Raw genomic sequence first — 20,516 nt, forward strand, 5'->3', positions numbered from 1 at the left:
GGCCTCCGCAGAAGTAATGTTTGTCCCCAAAGTCTTAAGTATATCTTAACAAAAAAGGTTTTGATTTAGATTCTGCTAAATTTTGGAGATTAATGTAGTAACTCCAGCCAGTATCTCCATGGCTTTCTGGCTCAGTACTAGGGTGAATAACATCCTTGTAATGTCTGAAACTTTCTCTGGGGACTCTGTCTTTAACTTAAAGAGTATAGAGTAGATTATCTAATTGCTGTTTTTCTACTATATCCTCTGACTTGAAAAAAATAACATGGCTAGAATATTCTTTCCTCTTATCCTTCCTTTTTTTGAATCACTTAGTATGTATAACTTTGCTTCTGAGACGATTGAGAAGTGTTGCTTTTTATTTTTATTACCAACAAGTTCAGTTAGGATGCAGTGTCTAAACCTCTGAAGGGCTGTGGAGCTGAATGTTTGTCACGCTGCTGTGTGCTCACTTGCTTTCTGGCTCTGCCTAGGATTTCCAGGGTGCCAAGCAGAACAGGTTCCCCGCAGGGTGTGCGCTTGTGAAATCACTGAGTCGGGGAAGAACAACCAGAGTTAAGGGTTCTCTGAGACTGAGGAGTCCACTTGGCTCGGCTTCTGTTGACCAATAAATTCAACACAGAATTTTAAGCAACCTCAGTCAAAATCACTTTCTGAAAGGTTTCTGGTTTTAGGGAAGAGATTGAATTAAACATAATATTTACTCAAATAGTATTTGTGAAATGAGTGAACTTGGTAAACCCCAGACTATAAAGTTGGCTGAGTAATCCTCTTTCTCTTACCCCTGTTTCTCTTAAGTTGATTGAAAGTGCATGCATGCATAGGGTGTTACAGGTAATGTGTGGCACTGCAGGGAACGAGTGTTTGTGCATCAGTGTGCCAGTGCAAACATTATTTTGTCTGCATCACTCCAAACTTCGTCCTGAAGGTACGAGTTATTAATGAGATGCTCTTGAATACTTGATTTTTCCGATTATTGTCAAGCTGAACTGTCAACAAGCAAAAATGTTTTTCAGTTACTGTGTGGGTTTTATGATATTTGGTGTTATGCTTCTTTCTTCCTTCTATCCCTAGAAACAGAAAATCTTTTTAATGTTTTCTGTTATTTGAGTCTTTATTTTCAGAAAAGAAGATAAATTTAAGTCAATGATTCCTTTATTTCTTATATTCTGTCTGTCCTGTTTCCACTCAACCTGTTTCGATTTCTCTGTATCACATTAATTACTTATGGAACTCTTGTTATTTTTCTTCTTTTTCCTAGAGGGTTTACAACCCTCCCAGCTTCCCCAAAACCTTTCTCAATTCTATTTCTGTTATCAGTCCTATTTCCTGGAATGTCTTAATAGTACCATCTTACTTCTTTGTATTTCGATCTTAGATACATTCCTTGGTCTCCACTTCAGTGATACCTCAGGGAATATAGAATATCAGTAAAATACAAAACAGAACAAAACAACCCCCCCCACATAACCAAACTGGCTCTAGCTGTTTTCAGTTCCACTTGGCATGTATACTGGGTTATGTATTTGAAAGTTAGTGAGGACCCAGTGAATTAGGTGTCTGATATTAATAAGAGACAGCTCGCATTTGATTCAGGGCAACTTAGTACTTGGTTATTTCTTTTTCTGTAATGGTATGCTGGTTTGCTGGTGCAAATTCTGTCAATAACAGCACAGATCAGCTGCCCCGGGGGCACAGCTTTTGGATTTCTGGAAAAGTGAGCTTTGGAATGTAGTACTAATTATACCGATGATAATCTCATAGGTTGAGGAGCTGCAAGTAGAAGGCCAGCTGAGGATTTAAGAAAAGTAGTAATGATAAAAAAAAAAAAAAAGAAACGAAAAACCAACTTGGAAAAGCAGAGAGTCCTGTTTTCCTGTGTTGACACTGTACTATTCTGCTGCTGCATGTAGTTGAAATATATGCCTCTTGTTCCAACTGCAAAACAGCAAATGCTTAGAAAGGTAGGAAGCTACCAGGCAGGGTTATGATTTTGGGTGAACTGTCTTTCTAATAAGTTAGAAGTTATGTCAGTCATCTTTTATCTAAATGTTTGGGTTTAACTTCTGAGAAGACATTTTGGGCCCAGTTTAGCACTAGGACAATTGGGCGACAAGAGAAGCACATAAGGACATGTCTAACTTTACCAGTCGTTTTACCAGCATATTTAAGGAAGTAAATACGGTGAATAGAAGTCTTTCCTGGAGAGGACAGAAGACTGATCTGATACTCGCTGAGGTGAAGATCTGTTGAGTCATTGTGAAAATCTTAAAAAGAATTTTCAATTAATAGAATAGCTGTCATACGGAGAAAAAAGCAGCATAGAGCTAAGGCATTTATTATGAACTTAGGAGTATCAGAATGTTACTATGAGTATCTAACTTAAAATAGCTGATGAATCATGCTAAGTTCATGAATATAGAGATGGTTCAGCAAGAGAGATGTGCTCCTAGTTGGAGAGTAGCCAACTAATACCTTAGACATTTGCAGTCTTTGCAATATTAAGATTTTTTGCTTTAAGTCTTTGAAAGTCATTAATGTTAAGATCAGTTTTCCATACCACGGTCATCCAAAATTACAAATGCCGGGGCTTTATTGTTGGCTTAGGACAAATGTTTTGAAATGTTTTTCCACTTCATGTGTTTAAATTGGATATTTTGCTCTTGTTGTGTACCAACGTTGGATATTTTCAGCTGTTCATTTCTGTCTTTTATGTCTTGAAGATAATTATTAAATTAATAAATAGCTCCATGTTAATATTCTCCCCAATTAAATTTATTTTTTGTCTTTTTCATGACTCACTTTCTGTGGTCATCTTGGTGAATGATCTTTATGGCAGGGCTGACTGCAGAAGTAATTTATTCTGAATTAATATTACAGAATGTTTGTTTTTAGTCAAGTCATACTCGGAACACAGTATTTAGGAACTGACTTAGCCAGCAGAAATAGAAATGGTAAAATCTGGTGTGAGTCATCTGACCAGTGAGCATTATTTAAGTTCGTACTCAAAACACTTTAGATGTTAAGAGTCTTTACCTCAAGAATTATTTGTGGAAGTTGCTTGATAAAATTCCTCTGGTGTGACGAAAAAGTAACTAACTGTCAAAGTCTTTCAAACATAAAGCAAGAATTAATTTGCCATGTTACTCTTCACCACAACGTATGGCACTCATCCTTCAAAAGGATGTGAGGTCTATTTAAAGCCCAGTTGAAATCTCCGTAACTTGTGCATGCCTGGCAGCCTGCTTCCCAGCCCTCTAGTAATGGAAATCCTGCACCTTGTGTGTTTATTTGCAAAGTTCCAACTGATGTTGATGATCTGTGGACATCAAGGACAGACCTTTGCAGAGATGTTTCATCTTTTAAAGAGTTTTAGCTAACAGGGGGCTTGGCTTTGCTTTCCTACCACCAGGGTCTCTGATTTTAACTCGACTTGTGCAATGTGGTAGACTGTCACGATTTAAACTCGTGTGTTACAATACTACAGTTGTATCCTGCAAAATTCTGACCTTTGTCTCTGCCAAAAGAATATATGCCACGTGAATAAAAGCTTGAAATGAATTTAAAAGATCATTAAGGTCCGCCTTAACTGTACCTAACAGGAATAATTGGAAATACTGAACAAAATTTTAGATGTTGATAAACTCCCTGTTTAATTAGACTATACACTGTGTCAGGTGCAGCAAAAACAGTAGGTGTTGTAAACTGTATAAAAGATTCTAAGGCTAAATGAAGTTGCTTTTAATTTTAACAAGAAATTCTAGCATTTAGTTACCATCCTCTGGAATACCAATTACTAATGTAGCTACCCAGCAAAAACTCTCAGACAAAAGCAAATGTACCCTTTTGCTTTTGTTCCGGGGAAATTGATTGCAGATTATGTTTTAGTTCCTGATCTGGGTGAAAATGCAGCTTTTAGTCTATAAAGAAATGGTTTAGAGTGATGACTTCTACCTGTGATCTGAAACAGCTTACTCATTTTCTTGCTAAATCCAAGTGCACAGATTTAACTTACCAAAAAATACAGCACAAACTTAATTCCATTAACTTGAAAATCTCTCATCTGGAAATACCTTTTTTTTTTTTTTCTTTTTCTTTCCCCTGTCTCCTCAGTACTAGAAAAAAAGAACTGAGTAGGTGGAGAATAACTTCCAGAGTTCAGCAAAACCAAATGGAAACCAGATGAAGATTTCTTGGTTTAATAAAAAAAAAATAAAAATTATTCTTTCACACTCCAGAAACCATGCTTGTTTTCGTCCTCTTCAGTGTTTCTGTTTGCATCTAACAGTACTGGTGGTTGGTGTTGGTAGAAGTCTTTTAAATTGAAGTGTAGTTGTTACCGCTTTACTGAGCTTCCAGCCTGGCAGTGTTGGAAGTGCTGTCACAGTGGTGCTGAGGACAAACTTGCAGCTCTGAAGACAAAACAAGAATGGACACAAAGATCAGTGAGGAAACCAAACGAGAGCTGTCAAATGCTGTCTCTCTGTGGTAATGCAGCTGTATCACTGAGCTGCTCCTGGGGTACACAGAAAGTCAGGAAGGGAATAACTGGGTGGCCCTTTTGCCTACTTGGTTGAGTAATGTACCAAAAAAATTGACCCATAAACCTGAGTAGGAAAGAAGAATGGTGCAGTTGTCTTTTCTGCAGAGATGATGAGGAAGAGAAGAGGTAAAATGTTGCATTTATGAAGTGCTACTTGGCAAGATTTACTACGACTGTTCTGAACAAGATGCCTAGTTTCTGGAGCTATTTAGTTTTTTGATAGAGGAGCCATGTCAGTCCAAAGCAGAATGCAAATTGTTCTACAGGATTTATAGCTTGGCCATTATTTAGCGTGCTTTCAGCAGTCCCTGTGTCCAACTCGTTTCTTCTTCACAAAGAATGCATTGTTTTAGGAGTACTTCATCTGAAACTTGGATTTTCTCAAGAATTTAAAAAAAGCAAAAGAAAGGAGGAGGTGCCATTCCTAACAGTCAACCCACAGACCACATCTGGCTCTGTTGTCTTCTGTTTGGCTCTTGGCCTGCCCCAAAGGGATTGTGAACCCAACTCCTCCATCAGCTACCCACTCTTATTTGAGAAACCAACCACGTTGTCTCGGGATAAGGATTTTTCTGTTGTTCTGTTTTCCGCACAAAGGCGGTGTGGGAGAAGTTTTTTAAACTCCTGTATAATAACTTCCTCTTTGCAGGCCTTCCAGTCTGGCGATGATGGTGTGTACTTTCATGCACATGCAGGCAATCTCTCTCTGTCCCTCCTGGCCCCTGTCTCTTCCTCACCCTGCCCCATGTGTCTGCATATATATGTATATATCCATAAGCTTTGCCAAAACGGAGCTGAAAAATGTATTTCGTTTTGTGCAAACAAAAGGGGGGGGGCAATCAGAAAGACTTTAAAGAAACTTGAGCTGAGTTTATTCAGTAAAAACAGATATGGTATGTGATGGCACTGACTGTGTTTACAGTTCCATAATATTTGATTAATTGCCTGTGTGATCAAGCTGGTACACAAATAATTGCAGACAGAGTGAGTTTAGTTAGGACCAGATAACAACTCTCTTGCTGAGAGGAAAATGAACCAGAGTACTGTCCGTGTGAATAAAAGACGGTTTGTGAATAACACTGGTGTCAAAGAGGGTGTAGTTGCATTCATAGCTGAAGACGCCAAAGGAAGAAGGAAGCAGTTCCATGGTCATTTAGCAAATGTAACATCTGCTGGTTGAAGGTGTGTGGAAAACTAGATTTTTATTTTAGCACCACAAGGGTATTTGGTTGTGAATTCTTGGTGATTAATTGCTATTTTTATTGTATGTATTCCTTCACTATATATTATACTTTGGAATCATGCAATTACTGTAATTGCATTTGAATTATTTACAGTAATTATAAATAATTGCAGTAATGTTACATCAAGTAGATGATGAACACCCAAGGGCGATATGTGAAGTCAAGAAACCAGATACTATTCAGATGAGCATGAAGAAGAGTTTAGTTCAGCAGAGAAGTAATTGGGGAAGGGGAAAGAACGCCTTTTGAATATACTTACATGCTGTAGTATCTTAATTGCTAATGGCTGGTCCTATCACCCTCTCTGACAAGTAGGGAAGCACTTCTCTGTCCTGTTACACTCTTGGGTAACTGAAGCATGGCGTAGCTCTGTGTGGTCTCAGGTGAGATACTTAATATCTTTTGTGGAGCCAGGATGCTTTGGGTGGGTCTCCAGAGCTTCCATTACAAATACAAGCCTTTTTTTTTTTTTAAAGGAAGGTCATAACATGAGTCTCTCCATCCATTGTGATTTAAAGATGTAAAAGTTCTATTATGCAGTCAGGTTCCTTTTGATCATTACTTGGATCTTTATTCTTCATATATAATTTTTTACTGGTAGTTCTTCCCGTTATTTTCCCTGGCTTTTATGATGAAATGTGTGGGGTAAAAAAGTTGATGGATAAACTACATATTGGTTTAATGAATTTGGACTTGTGTATGCCATTCAACTGAAAATACATGTTTTAAAGAAGGGCGTACGATTGCAGTATGCTGTATTCTGGAGGTGTAGTGTTAGCTGAAAGCTAGACATATGAGCCTTGTGCTGAAAGAGACTTACTGCAGTCATTTAAGACCTTTGATCTGGCTGGATGGCAAAGCTCAGAGGGTTGTGCTCAGCAGCGTGGAGTCTAGTTGGAGGCCTGTAGCTAGGGGTGTTCCCCGGGGGTCAGTTCTGGGTCCAGTCTTGTTCAACCTATTCATAAATGACCTGTATGAAGGGACGGCGTGTACCCTCAGCAAGTTCGCTGGTGATACAAAACTGGGAGGAGTGACTGACACACCAGAAGGCCGCCCTACCATTCAGTGAGACCTGGACAGGCTGGAGAGTTGGGTGGAGAGGAACCTGATGAAGTTCAACAAGGGCAAGTGTAGGGTCCTGCACCTCGGGAGGAATAACCCCATGCACCAGTACAGGGTGGGGGCTGACCTGCTGGAGAGCAACCTGGAGGAGAAGAACCTGGGAGTGCTGATGGACAACAAGTTGCCCATGAGCCAGCAATGTGGCCAAGAAGGCCAATGGTATCCTGGGGTGTGTGAGGAAGAGTGTGACCAGCAGGTCGAGGGAGGTTCTCCTTCCCCTCTGTTCTGCCCTGGTGAGGCCACGTCTGGAGTACTGTGTCCAGTTCTGGGTTCCCCAGAACAAGAAAGGCAAGGAACTACTGGAGAGACTCCAGCGGAAGGCAGTGAAGATGCTGAGGGGACTGATGAGGAAAGGCTGAGGGCACTGAGTCTGTTCAGCCTGGAGAAGAGAAGCCTGAGAGGGGATCTCATTGATGCTTATCAATACCTTAAGGGTGGGTGTAAAGGGGATGGGGCCAGACTCTTTCCAGTGGTGCCCAGCGACAGGTTAAGGGGCAACGGGCACAATCTGAAACTCGAGAAGTTCCATCTGAACATGAGGAAGAACTTCTGTACTTTGAGGGTGACTGAGCACTGGCACAGGCTGCCCAGAGAGGCTGGGGGGGCTCACTGTCTCGGGAGATTTCAAAACCGTGCAACTGCTGTAGGTGACCCTGCTGTGGCAGGGGGGTTGGACAGGATGATCTCCAGAGGTCCCTTCCAACTCTGAGCACTCTGTGATTCTGTAATGCTGAGATAGCGTGTTGAGAAAGTCCAGAAAAAAAAAAGTGAAAAAAACCTTAACAGTTGATTTTGTGACTTACAAAGTCTATAATAGTACTTAAAAAAAGTAAGGAGGGATGAGGACAGATTTAGGTTATTAAAAACAGAAGAATTGTCCTGGACTGATTGCTGATTGCCTAATCTATTTTTTTCACTGACATTTGCAATTGAGTTGCTTCTCTACTGGGAAGTCTTGTCCTTGATCATTGACCTCTGCTTTCAGGTGCCAAGAGCAGCATGCGTTCTTGGCTGGCATAAAGTATGGATCTGAAAGTTCTGTATTGCTGCTTTGTTTTGATTTGCCTTCTCAGGATGCCCGACTTGAGCAGGCTGTGCACCCCTTGCCCCCCATCTCTTATTTACCTTTCTCTAAGGATGATTTTTAAACAGCTCACATTGACACTGTGAGCCAGTTTGGGGAGAGCTTGTTGAAATGATGTTATATAGAGAGGGACGGGTTTTGCAAAGGTGGGAAGAAGTGCCAAGACTGTGAAAAGCAGAAGTGGGAATGGGGAGGGTAATAAAAGAAAGATGAAAGACAATTTTACAGTCTCAAGACTGAATACTAAGGCCAACTATAGATTCCTTTTGGTACTGTGTGTTAAACCCATGTTGGCTGCTTAAGTCAACGTGGATATGAGTTAGACATGTAGACATCTCCACTCAGCAGAGCGGAAGAACGGCATGGAAGTGGAATGCTTCCCGCACTGCTTCGTGATGGAACAGCTCATCTCCTGTCTCATCACGCAATTAGCTGAATGAGTGGCAAAGCAGTAGCAATGAGTACTTTCCCAGTCACCGCCGATGAGATAGGGTTCATGGCATTCACTTTTCCTCAAGAGGAAGCCCCAAGTGGGTGGATGACTTGGGGAACAGAAAGTATCTCTTTGCATGCTGAGGCAGGGAGCTTGTGTCTTCTGAGCCTCTGCCTGAACTGGAAGCAGCTTCAGTTAAATCTAGTCTGAATGCTACAAGTCCATGGAGTCTACAGCTTTGGTGTGGAGGATGCTCCTTCCCCTCTAGCAGTATTTTTCACTGGCAGCTGGGCTCTTTCACTGCAGTTGTCACCAGCATACAACAGGTATGTTTATGTCTCTGGGTGTGCTATGATGAGGATACCCACTGGTACTTAAAGTACATTGTGGCTCTTTTCACTGGATGTGATCTTGAAACAAGATAATGCTTCAACATGCAGACACCTAAATGATCTTTTGAACCAGGAATGTTGTTCTAAGTCATGACCGATGATGTACCAAGTAAGCCTGAATTTACAGCCTCAGTAGTATATTGGAGTTGCAGCTGTGTGTTTCTCTTGGTTTTTCTGCTTTGGCATTGTTTTGTTCAGAAAGGTCTTGTGCATGTAAATACTTCCAGTGTTGAAGAGGTGGGTGTTTTGTAGTTTTTTTCACATTTGAAAAAAAAAAAAAAGAAAATGAAATAGAGGAGGTTGTTTGGGGGGTTATTTTCTGCCTAAAATTATCTTGGAACTGTCATTATTGGGCAGGATCTCAGAAGTCCTTTTGATTTGCTTGTTTTGGTGACCATCTTAAATACTACAGTATTTTGTCTTTTGTGTGTCTCACAAATGTGACCGAGTTAAAATCCTGTTTAGGAATGTCTGTCCTTGATGTGCTGTACGTGAATGTGAAGTACATGTTTGCAGAATGGATATCATCCTGCTGCTTTAGATAGATAGTGGGAACTTCACAGTGAACAGCTAATTTTAAAAGGCTTTTTTGTGTGTGTGTGAATATTGTATATAATTCACCAGCCTTATGAGGGATGTATAGTCTGAGAATAAGATAATAACATAAGATTTACCTGACCACAAAGATAATTAAGTTTACTTGAGTTTAGGATTAAAGCCGTATTTGTAAAATATGAAGTGATGTGTCAGATCCTTTCAGAAAATGAGTTCATTCTCATTGGCAAAGGTTTTTGTTTTATTCTTTTGGCTGGAATGTGTGGGAACTGTGTAATTTCTTACAAGACACTCTTTAGACAGTCTGAACCCTAACATTTTACCATCATGTATTTGTGTGTTGGTAAGAAGCAAAGGGCTTCTTGGTCACATTTGGCTTTAGTCTTGCTTTTTTTTTAAACACCTGTTGTTAGTTTAATATTGCAGAACTAGAAAGTGAAAACTAACAGCTCCTCTTCAAGTGTAATATCAAGAGTTGAAAGGCATAAACCCATAAGCTTTTAAAGCGTTTCTGAGTACAATTATGAGTGTCCTTAAAGCGTTCTATGAAACTCAAATCGAAGGGATGATAGACTCTGGATAAAGATCAGCAGGAGTCTACTGTGCAAGTAGGGCAGCTGATTTCAACTGACTTTGGAAGAGCAGCACTATAGAGCCATCTTTGAGAGTAGTAGATAGAGCGCAGTATTTTACTTTGAGCTCACCACTGCTTTCTTTTGTGAGGATGTATTCAAAGCTGCTGCTGCTTAAAAGATGTACATGATAACATCAGAGTACAGAGGGAGCTAGCTCTAAGAAGAGCATCACTTGCCATAAAGACTCCACCTGGGTGAGCAAGCATTGCTTAGGCAGCCGAGCACAGAATATTTTTAGTTGGCTTTTCTCATCAGGACTATCATGACGAGGTCAAGATTGCCATATTAATGCAGTGTGTGTGCTGTAGATTCGAAAAGTTAGACTTCATCATAATTCTTGCAATGTACTTGGTCATTTGGAGTTATGAGTAGATACTGCCTGTGTGATATCTACAATAGACTTGGGATTTTCACAACTTTAATAATGCAGAAACATTAAAAAATTTTAGTTTGCTAACAGAAAGTAACAGTTGAGTAGTCTCCGATACTAGTTTTTCTCTGGGATGTTAGTCTTATAATGATCATAATTCTTTTACTCTGATCTCAGGAAGGCTGAAGACCATGAAAGGTAAACTTGTAGGTCATCTATTAATATTAAGAAATTTGATTGTACTTAACCGATTTTTTGTAATTAGTTTTGTAAAATTGGGCTAATACTTTGAGAAGAATTTATGCCCGAGACATACATGATCATCAGAACTTCTCTGTGACCATGATATGATATTCTTCAGACAGCACATATTTCATTGATATTATTCCACCTCTGACACTTTCTTTTATTCTGGAGGTAATTTAATGGTAAGGGAGCAGGAGGAGAGAGTGTGATCATTAGTATTGGCTGATCCATTTATTAATGAAACATGAAGTGTACAGACTCGTAGAATCACTTTGATCTTAGAAGCTTTGTTGGTTTTGTTGTAGAGTATTCTTTCTCTGAAGAGACTGTCATCACTAAAAATAGTCATTAAAGGAAGATCCAGGATTTTTTAAATTCCTAACTACACAGTCATTCTTCTCTTACTACTGACACTACTGCAGGGCATCTGTAAATCTGTAGAACAAAGCTGGACTTGTCATTAAAAATGGTAGGTGATGTCTTTGGGTGTGAGAGGTGGGAGGAATGACTGATTTCAGATTGATTATTGAACAGTATTTTTGGTGATTGTCCAGACTAATTTAAAAATAAAACTAATGAGAAAACAACTTTCAGCATGTATGTGATAGGTGGGGTTTTTTTAAATGTTAATGCTGAATTATAGTAGGCCGTAAGTTCTTCTTGAGCACTTTAGAAATAAAAGAAATAAAATACCTGTCAGATAGGAATTAGTTGGAGTTCGTTCTTTCTCAACTGAGGCAGCCCTTTAAGTAGCCTTCTCAATGTTTTGCATGGCAAAATCAAGGCCAAAATGTGTGCACAGTATACACTTTAACAGTAAGTAACTTGTGTTGTATTAGGTACAAAATTACATATGTGAAATGTCTCCTTATTCCAGGAAATACATTGGTGGTCGATGCATCTGATGGACACAAAGCTCACTTCTCTCAGCAGACCATGCTTAACAAAGGACTTAGCAAGTCTATGGGATTTCTGTCCATTAGAGGAACGCAAGGCGAGGAAGAGTTTTTCCAGGGCATTTCCACAGATTACAGCTTGGGACAGGAAGATGTTTTCTGTCCTCATAGATGTAAAACCAGTGAGTTTGGAAAAAAAGATCACCTTCATACAGATGTCCCTCCCAAGCGGAAAGTATGGGCTTCCTCCACAGATTTGCTTTGCACAACTGACAAGGGAGCTGAGAGGGACCATGCTGGAGGCTCTTATGGGCACAACCATCAGTGTGAAGCATTTACAGTACGGACTTCTACCACTACCAGAAACAAGGAAGCAAGATACTCTGATGGGAGCATAGCACTGGATGTCTTCGGACCACAAAAACTGGACCAAACGCGCCATGTGCCTGAGACATCAACTTCTGCAGCAATATCAAGTGCCTTTGACAGGATAAGAGAGAGACAGAAGAAGTTGCAGCTTCTGAGGGAAGCTATGAATGTAGAAGGTTAGTGAAGCTTTTTGATTTTTCTGAGTATTCCAGTCATTAAACAAAGATTTCTCTTTATGATAAGTTCAAATTCTCTTGTAGCAGCTCTTGAAACTGCAGAGACCTTTGCTTTGTCGTCTTTTTTTAGGTAAAGTGAAAGCATTAGAATGTCTGTTGCCAATGAAGATAAATGTACTTGTCCAGATTGCTCGCCCAGTGAAAATAGTTGATCTCTGTAAGTCAGCCAGTATCAAGTTCATCAATTAAAATTGGAAAAAGAAAAAAAAGTTGGTAACAGCCAATTGTCAAGTAATTTTCTTTGAAAGAAAATCCTCGTCTACAGCTATTAGAGATGGATTTAATCCCCAGAGAAAAGGAAGAATTTTATCTCCAGATCTCTCAGGTTTTGCACTGTATAATTCTGGATGATGCAGTTAAGCCCTTAAATATGAAATTTTTTTTGGACTCACGTTAAGATCTTTACCTCTGTGGGAATACTTGACCACAAGTTCCATTAGTTAATTAAAAGAATGCATGGAGGGAAAAAAAAAAAAAGTCTTTGTTCCGTGGAAACTTATAAGATGATCTTCATGCAGAACTCTATAAGCGGAACTGCATATTTTGTTTGCTTTGAAAATGCAAAGTGATTTTCAGGGGATGTAAATTTAGGACAGTTGGATAGAAACTGAGAGTAGGGTCTCATCCTGCTTGTGATGGGCCAGAAGGCATAGGTTAGTCATCTAAGGTATATGGTAAAAGAGTTGTATGTACAGAGCTAGCTCAGTCATTTATTCAGGTGCGTTCAAAATCCATAAAGTCGAAAACTCATGGCTGCCTGTCTATTGTATGACAGAAATAACTGTGTGGAGAAAAACACTCAACTTTTGCCTCCTTTTCCTGCACTGAGGTGTAAACACCTCCTTATTAAAGAAAGATGATGAAGTCTTTTATCAAGGTTGAATTTCTAAAAATGCCTGTTCATGTCCCTTATGACCATCTAAGGAGATGCTTATATTGCAGTTAGCATGGGAAGCCAATTCTTTCTTTCCTATGCACGTAAACCTTGTGCTCCAGAAAGGAGGAGTGTTACTGAAATGGCATAGGCAGTTTAAAAAGCTACTGTGATTTCTGTACAAGTTGTACAGGCAAGAGAGCTGGAGTTCTTTTGTGCTCTCAAATTAGCATCTTCCGGTGAAGGTTACATTATAAAGTGAAGGAAGGAACCTAGATGGAAGTAGTACCATTGTGTATCTCAATAGATGTTCATCAGCTGTCATTATCTACCGAGATGTCTGATGAGGTATGGGGAAGGTTGGTTGGTTTTTGGTTTGAGTCTGAAATTGAAGTGGACCATCTCAAGTATATGAGTCAACTTGGATCTTTGGAGATAGGCAGCTGACAAAGTTTAAGAGGAGGCCACTCCCTGCATTGGGAAAGCTCAATAGCCTTGTTGTTCAGGAGTGCAGCTTTGTGCAGCTCTGTTGCACAACAGCAAAACCAAAAGCTTGGCCAAACCCACTGATGAGCAAGAGTTTCTCATTCTCCTTCAGTCAGATTGGGAGAACGGCAGAAAGCATAATGTGCCCGTGCCTTGCAAACTGAGGTAGTTCAGATATGTGAAACTACTCGATTCATAAAGGGAATGGGTGAAAGTGCAGTCAAAGTAAACTGGGAACTGGGGCTTAATAGTCACAGGAGCTGAGTGACAAATCTGTATAGGGAAGACTGAGACAATAGCTAATGAGTCACTGCCCATCCTTCTGAATTCACAGTCATTACTTGCTAGAAAAAAAATGGAGATACTTTCTCAACAGATAGCTGGGTTGCAATGTTCTTGTCTTCCGAGTTTTCTAGTTTCAACAGAGGAAGGAGATATGTTTCACTCTTGAATTGAAGTTAGGAGTGTGTGCTCTGCTGTTTTATTTTAGGCTCTCCATTGGGTTTTTGTCGGTTGACTATTTAAAGAAAAAGTTTTGGGCCAGAACCTAGTTGTGAATGTGAATTTTTAATGAGAGCCAGTTTAAAGGAGTATTTTAGTAACATGGGTGGAGAATACTTTTTCATGTAGGAGTTAGTTGCTGTTGTGTTTTACAGGGCTTGAGAAGCCTGACTGGAAGTATTCTATTCCGCCTTAATGACCAGATTCACAAAAGCATTAATACATGAAGTCTGCTAGTCTATTAAGACTTCTTTCCCTTTTCCTTTTATGTTTTACTATTCCTTATCTCACATCTTGTTTACAACATATGAGTCCCTTGAGATCTTTCAGAAAAAGAGTCTATTGCTAGTTTCATCTGTCAAATGAAGAATACAGTCTGTAAGTTTTTTGCGCATTACTGTTATGTGTAATTTTCAAGCACTTAGTGGGTAGACAGATATTTCCAAATATCAGGCATTATCAAGTACGTGTGGAATTGCTCTTCTGACATAAACCCAGCCTAGGTGAGAGATACAAGCAACTGCGTGGCAAGCTGTGGTAAAATATGTCACCTGTCTTGATAAAGGTAGCAGTGGCAGTTTCTTGGGCAGCACTTGATGCCAGAGTATCTTACTGCCTACAACTGGTAGTCACATAGCAGGTAGGTCGGCAACAACTAGAAACGGAGTGGAAAGAAGTCCACAAAAAATGACAGCAAATACTAAGGGACACAGCACCACCTCAAAGAAGAGGTGTTGAAAGGAAAAATGGCGGAAGAGAATAAGCTATTTCGAAAGCTTGTGGAGTCAGGAATAAGGGTTGTTTTCAGCTTGAGTGGGAGGAGTGGGCAAGGAGTCATGGGAACAGGGTTGGTGGTTGGGTTTAGTAGAGAGGACACAATCTGCCTTCTCTTTGGTAGATTTGGGGGTATTTTCAATTTGGTTGAGTACAGGTTTAGGTTACAGTTATGTCTGTGTAAATTGTAACAAGCCTTTGCTTTTGGCTGTACGTTGTTTTTCAGTTTTTGAGTTATGAAGTGGCATTGGACTCTCTGCGGGTTAAACTTGGCCAGATAAAACTTCCCTCCTCAAACTACAAAGGAACTTAAGTGACATGTGGCTTATTTCTCCTTTAACTTATTTTGGGTTAAGCTGGCAAACTTTTTTGTTACTCATAAAACCTTAAGGAGCTGAATGTCTTGGAAAAAGAAAATGTTCTCATGCACAGGCTCTGGTATGCCAAGCTTTCACTCAGAACAGATTTTTACGATCCAAATTATAAAGTCATGAAAAGTAGAGTTTATAGTGGAAAGGATGACAGAGCTTTAATTACAGCTGTGCTGTAACAGAGTAGTTTGTAGTGAGCTGCGGACCATCTAAACTGCACTATAATCTACAGTTGGAACATCTCGGATTTAGCCTCGCAAGCCTTCCAAAGACAGTGTCGTTGCAAGTGCCTTGCTCATGAACTTGCTGTTTTATATGTTAATCTGCTGTACAGTTTCAGGGTTGAGGTTGTTTATCTCTTGTATTCTAAAGATAATTTTTTATGATTAGGTGCTTAGCCAGATGGGAGGAAGGGGAAGGGGAGGAGACTGTTGTTTGACTTCAGGTGCAGCCAATTCTAGACACCGAGAACAGACTCCAAAAATATGTGTTAATCTTGCCAAGCGATGGGAGAGTAAATTCTGCACCTCTACTGTTACTGTTCATTCTTGGTTTTGTTGTGTAGGTTTTGTGAGCTTAGGCAGGATTGTTTGGAGTTGTGAAGCTGTTAGATGTTAAACCCAAGCAGTTTATCTGTACCAGGAGAGCAGATCTTAGTTTTTTTGTTCTTTTGAAACCTGGAAACAGTTGCTTGGCACCAACTGATAGTGTCCCATTTCAGAGAGAAAATAATATTCTTCCTTTTACACTTTGCAAGTGTGCATTGCCGCTCAAGAGCATGAAAGCGTCATCTGTTCTCCCTTGCTCCCAGCTTTCTTTGCCTTCTCACCCACAAAACTGATCGTATCTTCTAAGAGTTATGAAGTGTAAACACGCTTCAGTGTTCTTATCTCAGGCCTGCCTTCACATGGCACAATAGTAAGACACGAGGCTGTAAGACAGTAGCCTTGTATGAATCTCTCCCTTTTATTTGCTTAGGTGGCTTTCCCCCACCTTGTTTTGAGTTTATGCATAATTCAAAGTGAATTGGTTTGTGTTACTTGAGTGAATGTGCATCCTTCTTTTTTATAAGCAGTTTTGCTTATGAGGATATTGTAAATGAGATGCACAAGAGAGCAAGGCGTAAAGATTGTGTGTGTCCCGGTGGAATACAGGAGCACAAAACCAGTTAGGAGAGTAGTAATATAGCTGACTGTGGGTTAAATAGCAGACAGAGAGGAAAAAGAGGGAAGGATACCAAAAAAGCTGATCTTGCTGAAGCTTTGGAATGCTGAATCCAAGGGTGGGGGAATGGGGGTGGTTTGGGAATATTCTCAAGCCTTTGTTAAATGTTTTTGCAGTTGGGAACCATTTGAATCCCAGAGCCTAAAGTTGTGTTTATCCTTCTCTCTTTTTACCTTTGATTTTTTCCAGCTGAAAACCCAGGTGATTGAATCCTGTTTGGTATTTTTTTTGTCCACTTATTGTGCTCTGCTTCATACAGTCAGCAAGAAGGGACAGTAATATTCTGTGTTTCTAGAGATGATTCCCTACCTCTTAAGTCTTCTGTGTCTTTATCTCACAAAACAATGTTTTCCTTAGCTACCTTGAAGACTCATCTGGACCCCATTTATAAAACTTCCATATTATGACGACATGTGTTTAGATGGGGAGTTAGGGTTAGGGAGACTCTGAATGTCCGGATTTTAAAGGCTCTCTTAGTTTGAAGCTGCGTTTTTGAATAAGGGAAAATTTCTGCAGATAATCAGGCAGCTGTTTGGTAGTAAATTTATCCCAGCAAATTAAGCCTCAGAGATTTGAATTTGGGAGCTTCTGTAGAAGTGGGTTAAGTGGGAGACTAGATTTAGGGCAAAAGAGGAATAGCTGCGTTACAAACTTAGCTCTGTAAATTCAGTGAAGCGCGCATACTTTCTTTCTCTCTTGAATTTTATGTACTCAGTGCGTGTGTAGGCTAAGCAGAGGAAACGCGAGTCATCCACAATGGTCTATCTGTTTGCATGTAAAAGCAAATTAAGGCTCAGTTTACACATGTCTTGCGATCATTGTGCTGCCGCATGATTTAAATTCAGTGGTGGCGAAATGAATTCTCATGTGGTTGGTATGTCCGGTAGGGATAAGGTTCAGTTAGAACAATGTTCAGAAATGGTATTAATGAAACTGAAAGGTAGGATAATGGACTGATACTAGTTTAGATAGAAGACTTTCAGTTGTTAATTTTACTGAGACTACAGGAGCAGGCTTTTCAAGGAAAAATAAAGAAATGTTTGTGGGATTTCTGTGAAGTACAAGTGCTCTGGCATTAGTCACTATTATTTTGTTCTAAATTACATAGTTTAACATAAGGTAGTAAAATGGCTCTTGTGATTCCATAATTGCACAGCAAAGTGGCATCTGCTTTATCGAGCTTTCAGCAACTCACAGTCTGGGATTATCAATTTTTAGTCAACATATTACATTCTTGGTTGGCTAAAACATTTAAATTAAGACAACCAACCAGCTTTATTGGCCACACTTTCAGTCTGTGTCTGTGCCTATTTACATACCTTATCCTAGATGGCACGATCCAGAAAAGAAGGATGTCTTTCTCAGTACAAGACACTGAGTTCTTACCAGAGCCTGGAGCTGTTATTTTTAATCTTGCTGTTTTCCTTTCCAGCCTAGCCCTGTGTGTTTTCTGCAATTTTATAAGGCTCTGTTTCTTCCTGTCACTTGGATCCTGCTAGACCCTATGCATCCGATGTCCGTTGGGCTCTCTAGGGACTCGCCTGGATGGCCGGTGACTTGGGCTGCATGCACAATACAGCTTTTTCATTTAGAATACGGGTGGTGGAAATCTTGCAAGTTAAAATGAGCCTGCTCCTCTGGAAGGCTGAATAGATTTGTTTCCCTTGTGCAGTTGTTGGATATGAATCATTACCAGGGATTTAGTCTGGATCTCTAAGTTCTTCCTGTTAAACCTGTGCTGCCTTGCATAAGATAGTTCAAGTTTTCTTAGATGAAAAGAGGAAAAGGAAGAGTAAATGTGACTCTAACTTATTGGTTAAACTCTTATGAAAGAAGCAAGTCCCAGCCTCTATATAAAGAACAGTTAATGTGTTTTAAATGATATTATAGTGACACCCTTACGGAACAGACCACCAATAAACCTCAAAGAGCAACAAGAGCTCCCTCCCTGTCACAAAACTGCCTGTTTAGCTCTGCCATCTTCTTGGTCCTTTTCCTTCCCTGTACAGCCATGAATAATTCTATAATAATGTGTATTTGAAAACCTGGGTATCTAATGTGAGTCATATGTTCAGGATAATGAAATTCCAAGCTAAATGTGGTTCTCTGATTTCTATTGAAGTTGGCTGAGATGAGGCTTTCTGTAAATTACTTGTCTGGGCTTGCATGTCTTGCCTTGCGTAAATAGCGTGTTTTGTTACTTTGTGCTGGATTCAGTGCCTGTAAGGTTGTGTGCCCTGCTAAGCCTCTGAACAGGGAGTTTGAAAAAGCATCGCTGCAGCACTAAGTAGCACAGACACAGATTCTTCAAGTTGTAATGCTTCATTTCTCACTGCATCATGGTGCCTACCGCATGCCAGCTTATATTAGTACATGTTTTATATATTCATTTTAGTTATGGACTTTTAAAACGTGATTAAACTCAGCTTTGTTTTTCTACTAAGGTATGAAATGACTTGAAGTGTTTTGGTAAGAGACTGTAGTCTAAACACTGAAATGTTAAGAAGGGTAACTGGTAGAATAATTTTTGCTACAATGTGCTTGATGTTTCTAGAAATTAATCAATTCTGAAGTCTCTCTTCAGTCACCAAAAACTAAAAAAACAACCAACCAAACAAAAAAAAAAAGCCAAACAAAACACCAAACCCAGGTAGTTCAAAAATCCCAGGGAAAATTGTAAATATGGGAGATAAGTTGGTTTATTGTTGTCCTTAACTTTTATTGATGTCATCTTTCAGTTCCTTCCCAGCCAGACAGTCTAGAAGTTTGTCCTCATTTTTGAACTATATGGAAAGCTTAACTTTAACTTAATCCCAGAGTTGGGACTTTGTGACCTCTGGAAGCCAATTCTTAATGAAAAGTTTGGCTTGGACATGATCCAAGTGCCTTCTTGGTAGTTAAATCCTAATATGATATGTTAGAATTGAGGAGAATTTACTGGAAGAGAGGAAACAGCATAAATTATTTGGGTAATTTTGCAAGCATTATATATACAGTAGTCTCAATATTTACGATATTAATGTTTGTGGGTCTGCGGTGCATATCCTGTCCATGCTCCGGAAAAGATTAAGTTTGGTTAAGAGGAGGCATGGTATTGGGGGGGGATAGGTAGGGGTTGTCCATAGACATGTGTATATACCAGCAGAGAACTGGAAGGTGGTTGTCAAAAAAGAAGATGGCCCAGCAGCGAACAGTTCCGGGTCTGTATGTATTTTCCCTAAACTGAGGGTAAAGTGTCTGTAAAAACATCGAGACCAGCAGTGATTGGGAATCTTCCTTTATGTTTCTTGGCTTATGAACGTAGCCCTTGGCCTACAACAGAGTGCCAGCTCCTGCTAACAGGATGAGTCAAGAGAAGTCAAGTACTCTGCAGACTCAGATATCACGCCACCACATACAAACACTTGTTTCGTGTTTTAACTGCATATTTCTGGTTTACCACTTTACATTTCTTTTTTTTTGCAAAATTTCTTGTCTCGAAGAACCAGGATGGAACCACGATTTGTGTACAATTCAGGAAGTCCAGGCTGCTGACTAGGTGGAAAAAAATCTATTTAAAATCTCATGTTATATTTTATTGTTCCCTTTCCATCCTCTTGCTTCAAAGTCAGTTTAGCAGACTTGAAAAACCTACAGCTAGTAAAACTACTGGGAAAGAAGAGATCTGGTTTTGGTTAAATGTTTCTGTACTGTAGCTCCAGTATCATGTTTCAATTGATGCCTCGCTTAAAGGGCTGGGACCATTTTAAAAATACCTCTCCAAAAGCCTACCCACTGAATTTGGTTTTTATTTCCCTTGTTAGGCAACTAATTGCTAGATGGGCGGTAGATTTCTTTGTTGTTAAATCCAGAAGGCTGAAAGTAGCCATTGTGAAAGACCGAAGCAATGCCACTCCCCAAGCCCCCCGCCGAGAATTCACTTCATCTTGCTGTAGGTTGGTTTGCAAATGTGCAAGCAGCATTGCTCGTTTCCGAGAGGAGTGTGAAATGTCCTTAGGGTTAATTGGGTTTTATGCTGCTGAGCTCTGCAACTGGGATGGGCTGGCAGGAGCTGTTGGTTTCATGGATTGACTGGTGACTTTGCTTACTTTTTCCCAGTTTTCTTAAAGAATCTTGTATTTGGTTGGGATAGCAGGGAACTGTGTAACCCAAGTGAGCTGG

At 39.8% G+C, this 20,516-nt stretch overlaps 1 protein-coding gene across 1 annotated transcript in view; it reads left to right on the forward strand.

The window, feature by feature from the left end:
- Positions 1 to 20,516, forward strand: part of PTPN13 (protein tyrosine phosphatase, non-receptor type 13 (APO-1/CD95 (Fas)-associated phosphatase)) — a gene marked incomplete at its 5' end in the record, with an annotated part of 81,811 nt that overhangs the window by 14,604 nt on the left and 46,691 nt on the right. Inside the window, one exon of the mRNA XM_009696458.1 lies at positions 11,502 to 12,065. Within this exon, the coding sequence (XP_009694760.1) occupies positions 11,502 to 12,065 (564 nt within the window). The remainder of the gene's footprint in view (positions 1 to 11,501; positions 12,066 to 20,516) is intronic.

The sequence above is a fragment of the Cariama cristata genome, unplaced genomic scaffold, assembly GCF_000690535.1.
Source record: "Cariama cristata isolate BGI_N322 unplaced genomic scaffold, ASM69053v1 scaffold9783, whole genome shotgun sequence".
Taxonomy (NCBI): domain Eukaryota; kingdom Metazoa; phylum Chordata; class Aves; order Cariamiformes; family Cariamidae; genus Cariama; species Cariama cristata.